Source organism: Crinia signifera, chromosome 11 (genome assembly GCF_055691185.1).
Source record: "Crinia signifera chromosome 11, ASM5569118v1, whole genome shotgun sequence".
Taxonomy (NCBI): domain Eukaryota; kingdom Metazoa; phylum Chordata; class Amphibia; order Anura; family Myobatrachidae; genus Crinia; species Crinia signifera.
Window position 1 is genome coordinate 49,420,762 of NC_139227.1, and position 21,351 is coordinate 49,442,112.

Consider the following 21,351-nt stretch of genomic DNA (forward strand, 5'->3'; position numbering starts at 1 on the left):
CATATTATTCAATCGGCGTTCGGGATGGCCATCGATCATTGATGATCTGCTACCAATGATAGTTGCCCACACTGGTATTGGAGAGGAAAGATTAACTTATTTTTTCTGGGGATCAGGCGGGCCAGTACTCCATTCCTTCCCTGATTGGCAAATTGCTTAAATCAACAAATTAATCATGCCACTCAGCCCCACCCCCTTCCTTGATTGTCACAAAGCAATGATGTTCATACTGTACATACTGTAGTTGGTTCAAACCATTAATTGGTATCCATTGAGGATTCCAGGCCGTGGATAAAAAGCACCAAAGACACCATCTATAGTGAACCCTTTCCAAAGACGATCTTTAATCAAACTGCAGTTCAGCAGTCAAGAGTGTTTTGGAGTGACGTGTGGGAGGGGCTAGGATATATTGGGGAGGAGCTGATTTGGACTCAACCACAGATAAGGGATGTCGGATGTAACATGCATTGATATCCGGTGGGGTGGGGCAGATACTGTATGTACAGAGTCCTTGATTTTAGGTCCTCAATGTTACAAACCATCAATGGTTAAACACCAATATTATATAGTTTTGCCAGCGATGGAGAACGGTTCTCCACCCTCAATGGTACTGAGCTCCCCGGATGTTCCCCCCTCGATTTATTACTGTTGGGATTTGTCGCTGAGCTCCTCCCCCTGATGCCCCTGCAAAGCCATGCCCCGAAGTTCTGATTGGCCCACTGGCTAGTGAGTGATATTACAGGGCTGACCATCAGTGGTGGAAACCATTCATGTCTCTTCATGGCATTATTTGCTACCATCAATGGTCACATCAATGGTGAGGGCACCAATGACCATCCCTACCTTGAGCAACACAAATAGATGAGTATGGGTCATTGGTTCGACCCAATTTAGATCGACATGTATTGGGTCAACCACTGTAGGTCGACAGGCCTTAGATTGACACCTAAAATAGGTCAACAGGGTCGGTAGGTCGACACAAGCATTTGGTCAACAATGGGAAGGTCAACAGTCAAAATGTCGACATGAGTTTTTAGACCTAATGACCGTATCCCAAATTGACAGCGCTCTCTCATGATATAAATACATAAAGAGCTATACCAATGACGTGCCTTGCTGGACAGACTCAACCACACCATGCAGTGACCACAACAAGATAAATCACTGCCCTGATGGTAAAGAGACAGGACTGAAAAGCACAGACAGAATAAGCTGTGCATTTAATTAAAGTTGCAGGAAGGCATGGAAATATCACAGTCGTACGAGCGGAACCTCCTTCATCTTTGTTCATGTAACATGCACTTACTGGTACAGCAGGACTAAGACGCCTTCTCAGACAGCCCTGAGCAATGCAAATTGGGAGTTTGAGGAATAAAAGGAAAATAAAATGTAATTATGAACTTGGAACACACATAACACTTTTCTGATTTATTATAAGGTCAGACCTCTGAGATCCTTCCCTCAGCAAATGTGTGATTCAGGTTACGGGTAAATTGGTGCGCACATAGAGTATTTAATAAGGGCCATTACCGTCCCCGGGAGGTGATTGTACAGAGAGCGAAAGGCCGCGGCCTACGTCACTTACACAGGGATAATAACAACGTTGACCCATTAGACAGAAGCAATATACAAAGCAATATACATTTGGGTCCCTCGTTTGTTATTCCCAGCCCTGGAATCACAGTTTGATACATAACGACGGCCCAGAAATCACAGGTTTTCTTAATTTTCTTCGCATTTTTCTTATTAATTTTTTAGTATATTAGGATGGGCGGCGGCTACCTGCTCACTGGGGTATGAATACTTGCAGCCCAGCAGGCAGGTCTGAATCGGGCTAAGTGTATCACCCAATCAGCTCCCAACTGCTGTATTGTGTACTAAGAATTGTTCTGCTAATTGTTACATGTGCTCTGTTTTTGTTCTTCTGTTGTTCTTATAGGTTCTATATGTACAACCTGTAACATGACAGTTAGGAGCAGATTGCTACTTTATCTCTCTCCCCAGGGCTTAGTACATCACCCTTATGTTATAAAGCAGAAGGGTATTTGCTAAGGTCCCGATTCAGACCGGTTAGCGTGGCTGCAATTTTGGAAGATGGACAAAACCATGCTGCGCTGTAGGTGGGGCAGATATAACAGGTGCAGAGTGGTGTTTAAACTGAAATCTAAATTGCAGTGTAACAATAAAGCAGACAGTCTTTACCCTGCACAGAAACAGAATAACTCACCCAGATCTAACTCTCTGCACATGTTACATCTGTCCCATCTGCAGTGCAGCATGTTTTTTTTGTCCATCTGCAAAAATTGCAGCCTTGCTACCAGTTCTGAATCAGACCCACAGTTACACAACTTATATGGAGTTTATTCATCCCTTTTATAGCTGTACATGATGTTATTAGCAATGGCGGTTTTAACCTATGGGCTGCAGCCCCCAAAACGGGTTCTGCACATGTGCAGTACCGCAGACCATACTGCGCATGTCCCGGACCCGGGAACCTGATTAAACCTCCGGGGGCTGCTGCAAAGGCAGCCCATGGAGGCTGCGGCCAGGGCATGTACCGTATGTATGAAGTTACTGTGCATGCGCTGGCCCCGTGCAGGGGACCGGCGGCCGTGACTGGAAGGTGCGGGGAGCACGGCTATGGCAGCGGAGGAGGGGGGGCGCATTGCGGCAGCCCCCCTCCTTTAAAAGTGTAAGAGCCGCCACTGGTTATTAGTCATATAATGGTGCATTATTACAGTGAGGGGAAAGCAGCAAAGACCTGACCGTCAATTTCACCAACACCACCGCAGTGGGTTTGGTGTAAACCATCAGATGACAGAAGGGTTAATATGTTCCAAACTTTGTTGTATAATCTCTAAAAAAAAAAAAAAAACTTAAGTCTTGGGAGAAAAAAACAGAAGTTTATGATTTGTAAATAAAAATTGCAGAACAGAGAAACCTGGAATTGTGGGAGGCCCGGAACAGCTTGTGTACAAGGAGATGCCAAGTTTGGGCCATTTACAGGAATTACAACTGAAATCTATGTGAGCATAAATATTCAGTTTGATAGCGCACAGCTGTCTGTTTATCTAGCAGCGGAGGTAAAACGATGCGTCCTACAGCAGAATATGGGGCTTTAATGCACCAGCGCAAGGATAACTTTCTCTTAAAGTGTACACGTCACCTACACACTGTGGGGGCGGCCATTTTGTGCAAACGAGGCACAGAGTGCCCCATGCCTCAATTACATCAATGGCTCCAAGTTAACTGATAGGCTCCGTTCTTGTCCCGTTCTAATGTGGTCTTTCATTTCTAACATAATCAAAATAAGACTATGGTGAACTGGTAGCAAGGATTATTCAGATACCCGGGGAAGGGGGCAGGACACAGGCTTGTCAACTTAGCCATTGCTACCTGACCTGGGTAGAACATGGCTAGGACCTGGGTAGAGGGATGTGTAAATGGGTACGCTGGGTCATCTGACCCGGCTCCCATTTACATGAATGGGGGATGTCCGCAGAGGGGTACACACAGCCTCCGCTGCTGTCTGCTATACTCTGCAGACAGCAGCAGCTGCAAGGAGGAGGTGAATGGATAGATAGAGAGAAAGTAGGAGGAGGAGAAGGGGAGTGAGAAGGCGAGAGAGGATAGAGAGCGAGAGGTTTGGAGAGGGAGGACGAGAGACAGAGAGGGTGGAGAGGGAGGGCGAGAGACAGAGAGGGTGGAGAGGGAGGGCAAGAGACCGAGAGGGTGGAGAGGGAGGGCGATAGACAGAGAGGGAGGGCGAGAGACTGAGAGGGTGGAGAGGGAGGGCGAGAGACAGAGAGGGAGGGCGAGAGACAGAGAGGGTGGAGAGGGAGGGCGAGAGACAGAGAGGGTGGAGAGGGAGGGCGAGAGACAGAGAGGGAGGTCGAGAGGCAGAGAGGGTGGAGAGGGAGGTGGAGAGAGAGAGGGTGGAGAGGGAGGGCGAGAGACAGAGAGGATGGAGACGGAGGGCGAGAGACAGAGAGGGTGGAGAGTGAGGGTGAGAGACAGAGAGGGTGGAGAGTGAGGGTGAGAGAGAACAGGTACAAAGAAGACACACAAGGGCTATTGATGTTGTGCAGCGACACACCCCGGCTACATGGCCTCAGGGGAGATTGGACCACTATGAATGGTCACGTTGGACAAGATCTTGGTAAGGACACCAGGTGGGAATGGGAAATGTGCTGTAAAGGTAAGTAAGTATGCATGTAAATGCATATACTGTAATACAGGAGTATACAGATTACAGAACTATGCGGACCTATTTACACATACACACAAATACCTGTATACTGTACAATGTTCTTGCACAATTCCAGCACCTATTCCACAGGACAGAGCAGGGGATAGAAAGGAACAGTACATATAGATTCGGCGGGCAGCAGGGCAGGCCCTCGGTGCAAATTAAAAGATTATTACCAATATCAAAGTAACACCTAAGTGAACATGAATATTGAGTACCACAAATACTTCACCAAAGGCAGCCACTAGGGGGAGCCACTAGGGGGTGTTCCTTCATTGAGATGCCCCACACAGCAGCCAAGCAATACACCTGCATCAGTGCAGCACAACACTGACCATGCCAATGGCAGTCTAGTAAGATTGCATGGAGGTGCAATATTAGACAAAGAGCCATACTGACTAGGGAGGCCAGTCCCAGGGCATTTTTTACAATCCCGGGATTGACATCCCTAATAAATAAAACACTCCCCGTCCCACCACACCGGCCGCCCTGCACATTTACTTACATGGGCAGGCGGTTGGGAGCGAGGCAGACAGCAGCGGTGCCTCAGGGAGTGAGAGGGCGGGTGGCAGCACCAGCAGAGTGTGCGGTGCTGTCCGGAGTGGGAATGTGGCGGTGTGGCCTGCACATGGTGATCTCTGACGTCACACTATGCAGCCTGTGTGCGGGTGCTCAGACACTGCCCTGCATTACACTGTGCATAGTCTAATCCTGAAATTCCGGAACGGGATACTCCAATCCCAGGATTTAAATCCTAGCAATTTTGGGGCCAAATCCTGGCATCCCACCGATCATGGTCCCGGGATTGGTCACCCTAATATTGACCGCTTGAAATAGCTCCTGAAAGTTTGGCATGCACAAGCTGCCATATTCAGGGTGGTCTTAATAGAATTGTAGGCCCCGGGCAATACAACGCACTGGGGCCCCTCCACACCCATTCAAAAGAAACATATTTAAAAAGCCATAACCTACCCCCTCCTACAGTCCTGTGTCATCTCCCTAAATGCTGCCATACAGTGACTGGCTGTCAACACTTTGATTGGTGGGCAGCTCCAGCCATCCACCAATCAGCAGGCTGACAGGTACTCGCTGTCTGGTTCCAGGCTGGGAGGCAGGTAGGGAATTCTGCACCCTAGCCCAGCCATCCACCAATCAGCATGGTACGTAGACAATGCTGCTTTGCCGCTCTGATTGTGTGCCCACCACCTGTCAATGCTCAGAGACCCCTAGAATTGCTATTGCACCCACCTGTGCGTGCAATGCAGGAGTATTTATTCGCATCGATCCTGCATGTGTTACTACTGTATATCATACAACACCTTCCCAATATGCACAGCCCAGAATGGCGCGGCTGGCACGGAACACCAGAGACTTGCATTTTGTCAACATGAAACAATTAAATCAAACAAACTGAAACCCGCTCCAATAATGATCGCCCTTCCTGTAATGTATCATCAGGAATCACACAGCCATCCATTCATTTCTCATTCTCATCTATTTACATCCCAGAAGGACAGATGAATCCCAGGCTTTAGCACTGATGCCATGTATAATAGCGTATGGCTCTCCCTTTAGTGCTGCACATGAGGCCCTCTTCTGGAGGCTTGCTAAATATCCAAAGCATTGCTGTTATACAGTGTGTGATGGCGATTTCACCCAGCGCTGGCGAAACCATAAGTACAACGCAATCTTAATCGCCGATCAATAAAACATCGCTCGGCTACGGGATCTGGAAGACAAATTCCATCTTAATAATAAGTAATAGTGAACATTTCTACGCTGGAAGGAATTTACGCTGCAAATCAACACATTAGACACAGAGGTCCCTATTCCCATCTCTCAGACATCAGAGGGAAGCTATGAATCACATATTCCAGATCAGAGAGGTCTTTGCTGATTGTGATGCAGACAGACTGCACAGAAGAAAGGGTCTCTAAGAAGCGATCGCCCCAGGCTTCCCCTCCTGCATTCGCTGCTGCGGAACCTGCTGCAGATCTGATATTAGGAACTTGGAAGCCACAGGCCGACACAAGGAGAAACACTCGGGGGCTTTGTTTCTTGCAGAGGCTTCTTGGATCTTGTGGATTGTGAAAGTGCGTTTGAGACCCAAGAAAGGGCAGAAAGGGAGAGGTGATGACAACGCGTACAGAGTGACAACACACAGGGGCTATTGATGCTGAACTATGCAGGGACACAATAGTGCATCAGTATCTATAGCACCCCATAGAGAAGTGGCTACATGGCCTCAGGCGAGATGGGTCCTCTATGAATAGTCACAGGGGACATATTGGGGGTACGGGTGCTGGGTGGGAATTAGGAAACACTGAGTCAGTGCTGGAATAAAGGATGTTATTGACATTAAAGCAGATTACAATATACTGGGGCCTTATGTGACCATAAACCTGCCATATAACATCTGGGTACTTGTTTCCTAGAACGGCCACAATCAGGGGTAATCGTGTACCTTAACTTAAGGTACACGATTACCCCCGATGGACCCGATTTCCTTTGAAATCAGGTCCATTTTGCCGGCAAAGGCAAAATTGGGTCCATCGCGTTGGTCGGGTGCATTAACATGGCACGCGACGCGACCAACGCGATGGACCCGATTTTGCCATAGGGTTCAATGTTAACATATTTTTAACATTGAAATCGTGAAAAAAAAATGGGAAATGGGCCAATAAGGGCCATTTCTCATTGTATATGCCCCCCCATTGTGAACGTCACACCACGATTGACGCCAACCCGAAATGTGGCGAGCGTAGCCCGAAGCGTGGCGAGCGGACACGTATACCTGTGAAGTTATACGCGTCCCCTTGCCACACTTTATATTCTCAACTCCACGCCGACGTGGATAGTAGGGGTATGAAAAGGTCAGAGGACGCGTACCGCCGCCCCTCACGAGCTCGCTACGCTTGCCACGCTTCGGGTTGGCGTCAATCGTGGGGTGTCGTTGAGGGGGTTAAAATTGGGGTCTGGGGAGAATTTTACATTGAATCCAATGTAAAATAGGGTCCCAGGGACCCTATTCACATTTCAATCAATGTAAAAATCGGGGCCATCGCGTCGGTCGCATCGCATGCGATTTGGTCGCATGCGATGCGATCGATGCGATGCGACTGACCCGATCAAAATCGGTGTGGCCGTTCTAGGAAACAAGTACCAACATCTGTATTCAGTTCTCATCCTAAGTGTATAATACATACACGTGTTTATGCACATAGGGCCCGATTCGGACTCCTGCAACAGGAAGCAAATTAGCAGCATGATTAATTATCGGATGACCATGCATGCAGAAGCCATCCGATGGAAGGTTGTGATCAAAGGCTAGCCGTCTCTTGCTGCTCGCAGGGTGACTGACACTGGGCGTTTGGGGGCGTGCCGCCGATGTTTCCTAGGCATCCCCCAGAAAACGCAGATGTTCCTCAGCCATTGGGAGTGGCCTTTTTTCCATGGCCTTCGCAGCGCCGAATGAGTCCATGGCTTAATCATTTGATGATGCAGGGCTGCGTATGCACAGAGGTGGGCGCGAGTTCAGTGGCTACCTGCCCTCTGGGCTCCGAACACTCTCAGCCCAGCAAACAGGTCTGAATTGGGCCCATAATACCCTCAAGTATATAAACACACAGTATGTAATATATATTAATTAAATAACACCATATAGAATAAATGGGACACCTGACTGTACATTCCATCATATACTGTATGTAGAATATAACATTTAATACATTTGGAGGGTGATCACTTGAATTAAATTAGCCTCGATATTTTTCAGGCACGATAAATAAATTGGGCTAATCCCCCCCTTCCTAGGCTATTCAATTAGCCTCCAAAATTGGCCCGCAATTCCGGTGTCTGTGTAATACCCAATAAGTGTGGGTATCAGGAGATTTCAGGGTTGAAATTTCTCCATTGTGAGACGAATAAAGGAATTCTATAAATGGTGAGCCCCTGAACCAGTTAACCTCGGATAATGGCTGCAGGTAACTGGATAGCCCCCCCCCCTCCCCCGAATACAATTCATGATAAGTTCACGGACCTATGAGTTTTTGCTTCCGGATTGGTAACAAGTTTTTATTGGGCTTCTTTGTTTCCCTCTGAGCCTTCTTAGGTCCCCCACGCCCAAAACAATGTCTGATAACCCTGGAGGATCAATTACTGTAGCCCGCAGTAAATTATTATTATTAAAACGAATTGAATCCCCGTAGTGGGGGTGCAGTGATATCACATGGTCAATGTGAACTATGACTTAATGTATTGAAGTCCTGCCACATCGCTAAAGTGTATATGACCGGCAGCCAAAGCCAGATGTTGGCCATGTGTTAGCCGCCCCCCCCCCCCCCAAATGGTCCATTGAGTCCTGTTTTTGGGAGATCTGTGATCAGGTCTGAATCAGACCGCGTCTCCTTATACAGCCGTCGCTTCCTGGATGCAAGCCCTGAAAGTTCCGCAATTATATAAAGTTAGTGGATAGCAGACGCTGTTGCGGGATATTTTCTACTATCGTTATGATATATACACAGTGACGCTACCGCCAAGTGTCACAAAGGCTGTAAATAAAAGATGTGGTACTGTGCATCTGCTCAGTACTAAGACCAGCGGGTGGCAGATACTGTATGGCAGCTGCCCTGCCCTCATACCACAGGTCCGACAGGAAATTGTATTGGCCATTGTAGGGGGAAATGATACATTATATAAATGGAGATGCATTATTTACTAAGTGACATTACATATTTCACATCATTGCTCAGCAGATGGAGAAATCCTGGTTCCAGCATAAATACTTGATTGGCAGTGTCCGTGTCTTACGTGTCCTTTTTCCAGATGTCCAAGTTGGGAAGTATTGTGTGGGATCTATCAAATATGTAGTTTCTTTTTTAAGCTTCTAGAACACAGGTTCTGTCCTCAGGACACCACCCAGTGCATGTTTTGCAGGTCCCCTCAGAATCCCAAGTGAAATAATTAGCTCCAGTGGCGGCTCTTACCCTTTTGGAGGAGGCAGGCTGCAGCAATGCAAGGCTCCCCCCCCCCCCCCTACTGCTGCCAAGCTCCCCACACCTCCCAGTCCACCTTTGCAACAGCCCCCAGAGGCTTAATCAGGTTCCTGGATCTGGCGCATGCGCAGTATAGTCCGTGATACTGTGAATGTGCAGAACCTGTTTTGGGGGCTGCCCCGCATTTACGCACAGAGAGGCATCCCGGAGGGAGGGAACACCTCTCAATGGGACTGCCTTGAGTGACTGGCAGGTCGGACTTCCAATAGGAAGCCACAGCCAGTCACATTGAAGCCAGAGCAGTCTCAGAGACTGCATCTGGCTTCACCTAGGCAGAGACAGTGGCGGATTTTACCTGGGGGGGGGGGGGCTGCAGCCCTGCAGCCCATAGGTAAAAACCTCCACTGATTAGCTCCACCTGTGGGTCTTTTAAAATGTGTCAATGAGTAATGAATGCACCAGTGACCCTGTTGGGTGACCTGGAAAACGTGGACTGCGTGGGGTCCTGAGGACAGAGTTCGGGAACCCCCGTTCCTCTGCACAGCATTGCAAGGGGCAGGTCTTGATGATGCTTTCTTACAGCCTACACTCCATCTACCTGCTGGCCGCACCCCCATACGCAGACAAGGCTGGGACAGCAACGTAACAGTTCCATATGGAATGCCCTCACAGCAAAAACTGTGTCCGGGCATGCCAGGATGTAGAGCCACACTTTAAAGATACCACCATACAGGGCGGCTGCTCTCTGGTTCACAGCACCAGAGGAGGAAACATAATGGCAGCTTGCATTGTGCATTATGTAATGTTGCAAAATCCTCACTGAACCATAGTAAATAGGGCCCATTGCTACAGGTACTGGAGACAAGCAGCCATGTTGGAGCCCACAAAATGGCTGCCTCTAGTCTATATGAAGTCAGCAGAGCCATAATGTGAGAAGAAGTAATAGATTCGATTAATTTTACCACAGATGCAGATTGTATTCCACTATGCAGGTGATGATAAATAATAGAGGGACATCTCCCATGGAAATGTGAGGCGTACGGCTTTCTGCTGAAGGGGACAAGTGATTTCTCTAAATATTCAAATAAGGAGGTTGCATAATTTATTCTAATCCTTTTTATTTCACAGTACAAATAGAGTCGCGGAACGTTATTAAAGCTTTTTTGTGGGAGTCTGATGAAATGCGTTCCTGCGGCTGTAAGGCAGCGGTGCATTGCAGCAGGCTCATTGCATATGTAAAGAACCCAAATATTATTCGCTAGTAACAGCATGTAATAGGTATATTAGGATTTGTTGTATATAATGTTCAGTTACTACTTATGATGTACCGCAACTGCCTGTCACCAACGATCGTAAGCAGAGGAATAATTAGGTTACTGTATTTTATTAATGCATAGGCAAATGTAGGTGGGTGACCAGTTGCCTGGAAATCCCCCTCCTCTTAGCAAGTGGCTCAAATTATAATAACAATAGGAATGGCATATAATATGATTACTAGAGCTACCCCCACATCACGCAGTGTAAGGGACAGAGCGGAGCGGCTGCACATGCCCAGTGTACCAGCTTCTTCTACCAAGTCTGCTGGGTGTCTGGATCGGAGTCCTCAATCAGTGCACTGGACCAGAGAGCAGCTGCCAGGGAGAAGAGACAGGAGCCTTACCATGAGGTAGGAGTATGAGAGCTTAGAATGTGCAGTACTGGTTCTATTATGTTTGTGCATTTTATTATGGGATGTTTAACCTTTTCCTGACTATACTTATTTATATCATGTAAATGTATGATCCAGCCTATACTATAGACCATCTATAGTGTTATATATTAATACTGTATTCCTTAGAGTATCCAGCATATAATAAGACAATTGCATACATTAATGTCCAGGGTCATTACTAGGTTCTTCTACCGCTCCTCCAGACTCCCGCACTTGCTCCAATGTTTCACTTTGATTGTGTTCGGATGGCATTTGTAAACCCCCTCTCTAGAAATCCTGTGATTCCCACTGTAATGGGGCATACACATAATATACAGTATGGGCAGGCTAAGAGTTTGGAATAAATAAAAAACAATAATGGAATAACTTTACCTGGGCAAAACCATTCCACGCTGCAGGTGGTGCAGATATAACACATGCAGAGAGATTGTGACCAAACTGAGATCTAATCTGAAGAGCAGCAGTTTCCAAACTCTGTCCTCAGGACCCAAAACATCTCCCAGGTCACCAGGTATGTGCATAGGTGCATTCATTAACCACTGACAGTTCCCAGGTCACCTAGCAGGAGCACAGGTGTACTTGTTACTCACTGACACATTTTGTAATATCCACAGGTGGAACTATTTCACATGTGATTCTGTGGGGAGACCTGCAAAATGAGGCAATAGACTTCTGAGTGTAAAGCTGGGTACACACTAGATTAGTATAATTATAATATTTATCAATTTATCTGCAAACACATTTCTCGATCCGTTGCGATTGGCATCACAAATGGATGAGTGCATTTGCATATGCCCGCTCACTGAGCTGTCAATCACCGACTGCTCCCGGCACAGCTGCAAGGGTGGTCGACGGATTGTCCGCCCATACAGCACTATGCATTGCCTGTGTTGCACAGCTGAATATATCTGTTAACGACTCCATTAAGAGATATATTGATTGTACACAATTGCCGATAGTGCATCGATATATCGGCCATTCAATCAAGCGGGCGATATATTGGCCACCTTAATCGAATACAAAACAGACTAGGACTCATTTCTCTCCCAATCAGAAGTTGTACTATGAGTAGGTGTGTTATATTCCTAGACTGCTCATTTGACTCTGTGGCCCTCCACTTTAATCTGAGAATACCCTAGGGGCATTTGTCCCCTTGTCCTTGATGCCATCTTCTTATTAAACATCTGACATACTGTAGTTGGTCATAGTTCAGCCTAGGGTGTTGTGTAGACCGGTGGCTGATTAGAGAACAGTGTGACATTGTGACAGTGATTTGCAGAAGACAAGTTGGATAATAAAGGTGCTATATTATCTGTGAAAGACTATAGACCGTCTGCTTGCTTGTTGCCAGAACATGAATTACTCCACAATAGCAGACTGTCCTGGATCAGTCCAAACATTGCCAAGATTTAATTGACCATCAGTCTGCTACCTACTCCATGGGAAACAAGATAAGGGATGTCCAGACTCTTCCGAAAGCCTCTCACCTCCCCAGCAATTAACAAGATTGGAAAGGATGACGTTATCACTTTAATGAAAGGAGAACGGATGGGCGGAAAGCTAACCTCGTGGTTTTAAGTAAAAGGCAAAATAATCTGTCTAAATGTTGTGTTGTGCAATTAGCCAAAGTGGTAACAACAATTATCTTACAAGACTAGGACATCATGGGTGATGAATGACCATTAACGGGCTACACACACCCGAGGCAGATATTTTTTGAGGCCCGGAGCAATATTCATGAAATCGAAAGTCACTTGGTTCACTAGGAAATGGAGACAGGTCATTCAGCAAAGTGGAGGCAGCCATTTTATAGGCTGATCAATGTTGAGGAGACTGGTTTTCAAGGCAACCCAACAGTCCAGGTTTTAAGGCTATCCATGCTTAGGCACAGGTGACTTAGTACCTTGATCATACTATCTGTACAAAAGCAGAATATACATAAAATCTGTAATGCTGGGGTGCCTTGATGACCACATTCGGGAACCACTGCAGTAGGATGTAGGGCCATCAGTGGGAAATCGAACATGTTGCATAATGGAGGCAGCTATTTTGTTGGCTGCGCAAGATTAATGAGGCAAGCAAATCGATTCACAAAGATGTAGTGCCACCCATCACTGGGAAATACAACAGGTCACACAATGGAGGCATTTTGTTTGCTGCACCAATATTGATGAGGCAAGCCCAGCGCTTCATTAGGATGTAGTGCCATCACTGGGAGATTCCACATGTCACATAATGGAGGCAGCCATTTTGTTGGCTGCACCAATTTTCATAAGATAACAGAGGTCAATCCTAAGAGCAAATTACATCACTCTGAGCCATAAGGCCCACAGAAAACCACATTTACCCTTCAGATGGTCAGACAAGAGAATTCAGCAATAATAGCCATTGGTTTAAACCAGAGGAAACATGAGGCAAGATATGCTATGGTAACACATTATCATCCCTCACGGGAAACGAGATACCGGAGAAATCTCCAAACAACCAACTTTCTGTCTGCAAGAGTGTGAATACATTAGTAAAAAGCATATATATTTCTCCGGGGGTTACAGGATCATCATACACCACAGGTACATTAATGTGGTTTTCAGACCCTGAGCATGGTAATCGGAGCTTCCTGTAATGCTGTTTATTCCCATTGGTCTGTGTTTATTACGGTCAGAGATGGAACACGCACACACTAGGTGAAAGGTGTTACACGTAATGGAAACATTTATGTCCACAATGCAACACGGCCCTGTGTAATATTCTCCATGAATTTGTGCCTCAATCCCATGTTTAGGTCAAAACGGTGAATGTCTCATAGATCTCCGCACATGACGGACGAACGGACGGGTCTGTTAGTGCCCTCACATTCTCTGCACCAGAACCATCTTTACAGCACAGAAGGCCCTTGGCACAGCAACACACTGGGGCCCCTACACGCCCATTAGTGGGAAATTATTTAATTGTGGTTCTGTGCAATCTCTCAACATGCTTTTATAAAGTAACTGGCTATCAGCACTCTGATTGGTGGATAGATCCAGCCACCCGCCAATCAGCATGCTGACAGCTATTCACTGTCTGGCTGCAGGCTTGAAGGTAGGTAGAGAATGCTGATCTCCGAGTGGTGGAGAGCCCAATCCATCAACCAATCAGCATACTTTTTGGCTGCATACACCCTCCGGCTACATGCAGATAGCAAATGCTTCCCGACTGCTCTGATTGGATGATCAAGGCGCTGAGGTGCACTTAGGCCAACACACAACTAGTATGTAGGACATGTGGGGGGCTAGGGTTAATGGTTAGGGTCTTACCCTCCTTTGGATGCTGGTGGTCATCCGTATGTAGCCAACCTCACCAATATCTTCAGGGATACATTAGAATGCACAAATATTTTACTCCTATATAGGTTTTTGCACCTCATCTGGCTTCAGTTATCAAGCGCAATTTCACTCTATATTAATAAATAATAGAGCTTAACTCACTCACTATAGTAAAACAAGCACCTGCCAGGCTGCGACTGCTCATTAGCTGCCATTACCAGCAATATTGCTGATGCTGTCAATCAATGTTTGATGCTGCGGACAGGACGCCGACGAACTCTATATTTCCATCTAAGGTTTCCCCTGGCAACCAGAAGCAACATAAAAAGAGTTACACAGCTGTTATTATAATGGAAGTGTCTCTGCAGCTAATGAACAGCTACACTCAGGTACAGTAAGTGATGTTAGTGCATCATGCTGATCACTTCATATACTTCCTAATGGTCTGTTCAGTTGGTTTTGCCTTCTACAGTTCTGTGGACATAACGCTGGGCTGTGACAGCACAAGATCTTATGTGATCCCATTGTAGGGGGAACTACCAGATACTGTGGCTCTAATATCTCAATCAATGACAGACTGGCCCTTGGTGACAGGACAAGGCTCACACTGGGCAACCGTAAAGGAAAACCATCAGTCAGGGCATCACGGAGGGCGTAATGAAGGCATGGCCAAACTATGGCCCTCCAGCTGTTGTGAAACTACAAGTCCCATCATGCCTTGCCACAGTTTTGCTATTAGGGAATGCTAAAACTATGGCAAGGCATGCTGGGATGTGTAGTTTCACAACAGCTGGAGGGCCACAGGTTGGACTTGACTGGCGTAATGGATAGCATTACTGAGGGCCATGGGTTTGATCCCCCACCATAACTGGGTGACGTTTGTATGTCCTCCCCATACTTGAGAGGGTTTGCTCCGGGTGCAAAGGTTTCCTCCCATACGCCGAAAATATATTAAGGATAAATTATACCACTACTGAGTAGCCGGGTCGAAACCAGGATTTGTTTTTAGCACTACCTGTGATGGAACCAGGGTTGAGACCCTTTTTTACAATGGCGGCTGAACATGGAAATAATGCCAGGTCGTGATGTCACTGGAGGCAGAAGTCGGACCCTAGCTAGCGCTTGGAGAAGACAAAATTCCCAGCACCAGCTATTTCCTTGCTGTGAACAGGTTCTGGGTCACGCACCCACACACACACACACACACACAAACAATCATGTCCCGATGAAGAATTAATAAACTTCTGCCCACTCTGACCCGTTGATACGAGTTCCGCCTTCTTGTATGTAATATGTTGGGCTCTCTGCCAGGAGCATCCAGGCAAGGGGGGATGTATCCACCCAGACATTATTGGCATTAGAGGAGTGCCACCCTATACTGTGGAAAAAAAAAAATAACTGTGATGTCCGGCACTCAGTCCCAATATTGCAATGTAGATGCTGGGGTGCGCTCCTATGGTCAATGGCTTGATCAGTGTATGCCAAACACAGGGTGTGGGTAGCACTCTCTTGGTCTTCTGTATAGTATCAGTAGAAATCAGGCGGCTGGCACCATACAGTGGTCAACGTTTCAGTTTTATTAGAAAAAAACTTTCGTCAGGACCTTTTTTTCTAATAAAACTGAAACGTTGACCACTATATGGTGCCAGCCGCCTGATTTCTACCGATACTCTACTGAAGACCGAGAGAGTGCCACCCACACCCCGTGTTTTGCAGACACTGATCAAGCCATTGACCAGAGGAGGGCACCCCGGAATCTACTTTGCAGCATTGGGACATCACAGTATATATATATATATATATATATATATATATATATATATATATATATATATATATATATATATATACATATATATATATATATATACACACACATACATACATACACATACAGTATATATCAGGGTTTACAATAACTCAGGCCGCCATTGGGGAATTCCTACCAAAGAAGTAGCCACAAATCTTAAATAGTGAAAGAACAGTTACACAATGTCTTATGAACACCCCAGTTGCAGGGAGAACCTAGGCCTTACCTTGCTAGATAACAGCAGTACCCAGCGAGAACAGCGCCTTAGAACGGTACAGTATCCCGATTCCCACCCACACATTACAGCTACTTGATACATGACACAGATGGCTGCTTTCTGGTACAGTAATTAACATCCCTTTCAGTCAATATATGGCACTTACAGAACGTATTTTTCAAGTGTATACAGCCGGTTATAACAGGGTGCACGGCAGCCGTAACTACGCGGGAGGATGAATGAGTGTAAAGTATTTGTAAAGTCTACCTGTAAATCAGTTTTGTGAAAATTGCTGAGTTTTTCTTACGGACTAACACTGGGCATACATTAGACCAACGTTCATCGGTACTTGTTTCCTAGCAGGGTGCCCCCGATTTTGATTGTATTACATCTTATACAATCGCATCACATGCAATATAGCGGAATGCGATCCGATTTTTAAGTGTACAAGCACCCTGATGGGTGCTTTTAATGTTAAATGCACCCCGAGCCCGAAGCGTGGCGAGCGCAGCGAGCCCCGCGAGGGGACATGGATTACTTTACATGTATTGTGCATCTGCTCGCCGCGCTTCGGGCTTGCCACACTATCTAAAATCAACTCCACGCCTGACGTGGATAGTGGGGGTATGAAAAGGTCGGAGGACGTGTACCGCCGCCCCTCGCGGGCGCTCGCCACTCTTTGGGTCGGCATTGATAGTGTGGCATTGACAATGGGGGCTTGTACAATTACAAAATTGCATCGCATCGCATGCCATTTGCTGGCATGCAATACTATGCGATATTTCATTGTACAAGTACTCCTGTTAATTTAGCATGAATATCGCATTGCACACCACTAAGTATGCTATGCGATGGGTGCCGTGCTAGGAAACAAGTACCCTTTCATCCAATCAGTGGGTTGGTTGGACTGGACATCTGGTACTGTATTGGGAGTATAGGACAATCAGCAATTTGCTCACAAACCCACAAAAACTTCCAAAAAAGTCAAATTGATTAAATCAGATTCAACTACAGGACATTGAGCGACAGTTCATTTTCTCCATATCCAGATTTTGAGAGTAAATTACTGAACTATCAATTACATTTGCTCCAATCCCGTACCAGATTTTTATTCCATCCAACCAACCAACCAGCTGGATGAAAGTTGGTCTATTGTATTTCCAGCATAAAGCAGCGTACACAGGGTCAATGAGATATTGTTTATAGGCAAAACCCTGCGATTTAGCAGAATAGACTATACCTGGGGCCATACACACAGAGCATGCTTTATTTCTAAGCAATCTAGTCAGATCGCTTAGAATTGGGGCAAAATCGCCCTGTGTGTATGCCCAATCAGCTAGATTATTGGTAGAGGCTGATTCAATCCCATTGACTGTCAACATCTGTGAGAGATGCACAAAATATCTTCTAAAAATGCCAGCGTCACTCAAATTTGATATATAAATTCAAATAAAAAAAGATTGTATGCTCTATATAAGGTAACATTACAGGTCATTATGATGGGTACAAATGCTTGTTTGGCAATTTTCACACCTATTTTGACAAATTTACTTGGCACTTAAAGGGTTAAACTTCACAACGTGCTGAATGTAACCTCCAAAAATGTCAATGAAAAAAAATTAATATTTATATAATTTAACCATTAATGGGCATGTGGAAAACACCCCTTGGATTGAAGTTTGCCCTTCAGAAGCCACCGGCACCCTACCACTACATACTGCATGCTACAGTAGGTTAAATGGGGTCACAAATTTCTATTTGACAATAAATAGCAATAGGTATAAATCTTATATCCTGGTAGCAGAATCTCTCTTCTGATGGAAACTTTAATCCGAACGCTATTCGCCAACCATAAACTTGTGCCCACAGTGGAGATGGCACACTGCAGTCTAGCGATGGAACGGTTGGCTAAATCATATCAGTCTGCTTGGATCTCAAACAGTCAACAGGATACAGCTGAAACGTTCTGGGCTCAGACAAAAGCCCCCTGTGCGAGGTCACAGCACAACATTAGGTAGGTGGGGCTGGCAGCAACAGGTGGTATTATGGGCGGCTGTAATCAAGCACTGGCCATCTACAACCATATTTAAACAAAAATTGTAAGCTTGGGAGCAGGGCCCTCCTACCTCTATGTCGGTTTATTTCTACTGTTGTTTACAATTGTAAAGCGCAACGGAATATGCTGCGATATATAATAACTTGTAAATGAATAAAGATCATCACTGCTGGGGGTGCTTGATATGTTTTGCAGAACAAGCAGCTGAGGATAGATCTGTCTGATCATGAAGTAATGTGAAATACAGAGCACTAAAAGTAATCACTACCTGTAATCAGCTGGGACTGAGCTTAGCACACCTAGTGCAACAATCCTTATATTGCATACCATAACCCCCCTGCATTAGTTCCATAGCACTCGCCTACTCCACAATTATATATCAGTTAATACAGCTACATAAGCCACATACCTTATGATTATATGACTTAAGTATTCACCAACTGATTTAGCCATTGTTGGAAAGTTGTTTGACACCAAATATTTCTCCCATCTACCTTTATTCTTTTTGTGATAGCCGCCTACTACAATGATCACAACACCCTTTCATTGCCAGAGAGGACTCTAAAATCCACGTTACTGCAAATGTACCTTGTTGCATTCTGCTGGGGGCTTGGTATCAAGCTGACAGTCAGATTCTGCAAACTTGTTCTGTGTTCTCTGACAGTCTGCAATCAGCAGGAACCCAGAATTGGACTGTTAGGGGGCATAGGCTGCAGCTGCAGCATGGTCTGGATGCCTTTGCCCTAAATGATGCTCAGCTGCCTTGATTTCACCCTCAGATTCCATTGCTCTGCAAGTCTTTTGCTTTTCTGGCTACTTTCAGTCCTAAAATGCACTTCTGGGTTTTAACCCTTTCCCACCCAAGCCAAGAGGACTGCACCTACCAACCAATAGCCACATAAAGGCAAATTGCTAAAATTAGTATATCAGTGCTGAGTATATCAGTGCAACAACATCACCCAAGACCCTGCTTCATATAACATCTAGGTTCATAGATCTATGTGCCCAAGGTGAGAGAGACTTCACAGGCAAGATGCTAAGGAGCCTGCTCACAAGGGCTGCGGATGGACTAATATTGCAATAGGTAATCAAAAAACTTTAGGGGGGGTGGTGTCTGGATAAAGTAATAGGGGGTGCTGTGATACCCTTCCCTCAAATCCTTTAATATAAGCAGCTCTTTGAGATGAGTGGTCTTTGGCAGAGAAGCTCAAATGACAAGTGTACAGTATTTCCCATGGAATTAGGGTGCGGTGGGAGCTGTGGATGGGGGGAGAAGGGTAGGATATCCAGGGCTGACTGACAGCAGCAGCAGTGCTCACATGCCTTGTTTGGGAGAGACACAGTTGTTTGTACTACAGTATCTGTGTATATCTACTGTATGAGGGTCTTGCTCAGCACTGCAATAGGGTGCAACATTTTGGCACACACAGACCCACTACAAATCTCGCAAGCTTGCTACTTTTTGCAAAACACATAAAATCATTTTCAACAACAGCAATAAATCAAATACATATTAAATACATAATAAATACACAAATAAATAAATGCATAATAAATAAATAAATACACAAATAAATACATAAAAACAACACACAAATAATCCCCAGCCCCTGCAGCGGTCCTGTGGGGGGCTGCAGGGGTCCTGTGGGGACGATGCCGGTTTTATCTCCAGTACAAACTTATATATACACACATGATCCTCCAGCACCAGCACAACAATCCAGGGAACAGTCTGTTCACAGGCAAGTCCATTCACAATGCCCCCACACCCCAACTCCACCCCAGATCCCCCTTGTACAGTATCTTCCATCACCCCCAAGTTTCCATCACAGCAAGAACCAACTCAGACCGCAATGGAAATCCCAGAGAAGGACACACATTGGCTTTATAGGGATTGAGAGATGCAGCTACAGTATGAGGAGGGGGCTACCATCTCCCAAGGGGGCACCAGCCAGGAGGAGGGTGGGGGTGATCCAGGACCACAAAGCCAGCACCCCTATTTTAGATCAGCCTCCCTCCACCCCAAAAACAAAGGGTCTGACCCTCTGTCTCCAGCCTGATAGCAGACACAGGCAGGCAGTCAGGATGGCTCTGTACAGCAGCAATGCCACAGAACCAGTGCACACAGCAGCAGATGGGAGAACACTGCACCTTACCTGGGACAGCAGCAAGGACAGGGTGAGCAGCTGAGATTTGGGATCCATTGTGCCAGGCTAGAAGGGACTATCACAGGGCTCTATCATTCATGTACTGAGGCTGCACTGTGCATATTTCCACTGTGGAGCAGCCTTTGAGAAGAAGCTTCGCATTCAGACAGCCAGCCAACTTCCCAAATAGATCAGCAGCATCATCAGTAAAGCATTGGATAGAGGCTGGTGACCAGAGCCAATGGCTTTACAAGGTGCATTTCATCACACGTCGTATCCCCACTTTGCAAAGCTGATATTGGGTACCCGCCTCTGGCAATCACCTCCTCTCTCCTGCACGGCTGCTGTAGTCTCTGCTGTCCTCCCCATTAACACAGGCACTGAGCAATTTGTTCTTTTATATTATTTTATTAGGATTATATTTTTGGAGTGGTATCTGGACCAGAGCTCGTGCATTGCAGCACGCACCCCGGCATTGAGGGGGTTAAATAGAAGAGGATGTCAGTGTGATACAATGTAGCAGGCTGCTTGCAGAGTCTGGGGATGTTGCAGAATGATTAATCTCGGTGCAGGGAAATCCGGGATCCTGCACACTTTGGATCGAGTTGAATGCATGTTATATATTTGCATGTACAACCCTTCAGGGAGTACTATAGGCTGCAGCCGCTGGTGTTGACATGTGAGGGGCAGCAGTGCTAGGGCTGTGGGCACTGGGCAGGTATGTAGGGGACTAAGTAAAAACCGGAACCGGATAAGACACCGGAACGCCGGACCAGACATCAAACTCTGCATTCCGGAGCTTATAGTGTCTGGTCCGAGGGGTGTCCCATGCGGGGGGTGTCTTGTCCGGGGGGATGCCTGT

General features: G+C 46.1%; 1 protein-coding gene across 1 annotated transcript in view; it reads right to left on the reverse strand.

The window, feature by feature from the left end:
* CDH13 (cadherin 13) overlaps window positions 1–20,937 on the reverse strand; it is a 524,519-nt gene extending 503,582 nt beyond the window's left edge. The window contains exon 1 of the mRNA XM_083164015.1: window positions 20,499–20,937. Within this exon, the coding sequence (XP_083020141.1) occupies window positions 20,499–20,546 (48 nt within the window). The 5' untranslated portion in view covers window positions 20,547–20,937. The remainder of the gene's footprint in view (window positions 1–20,498) is intronic.
* Between the last annotated feature and the right edge of the window lie 414 nt (window positions 20,938–21,351).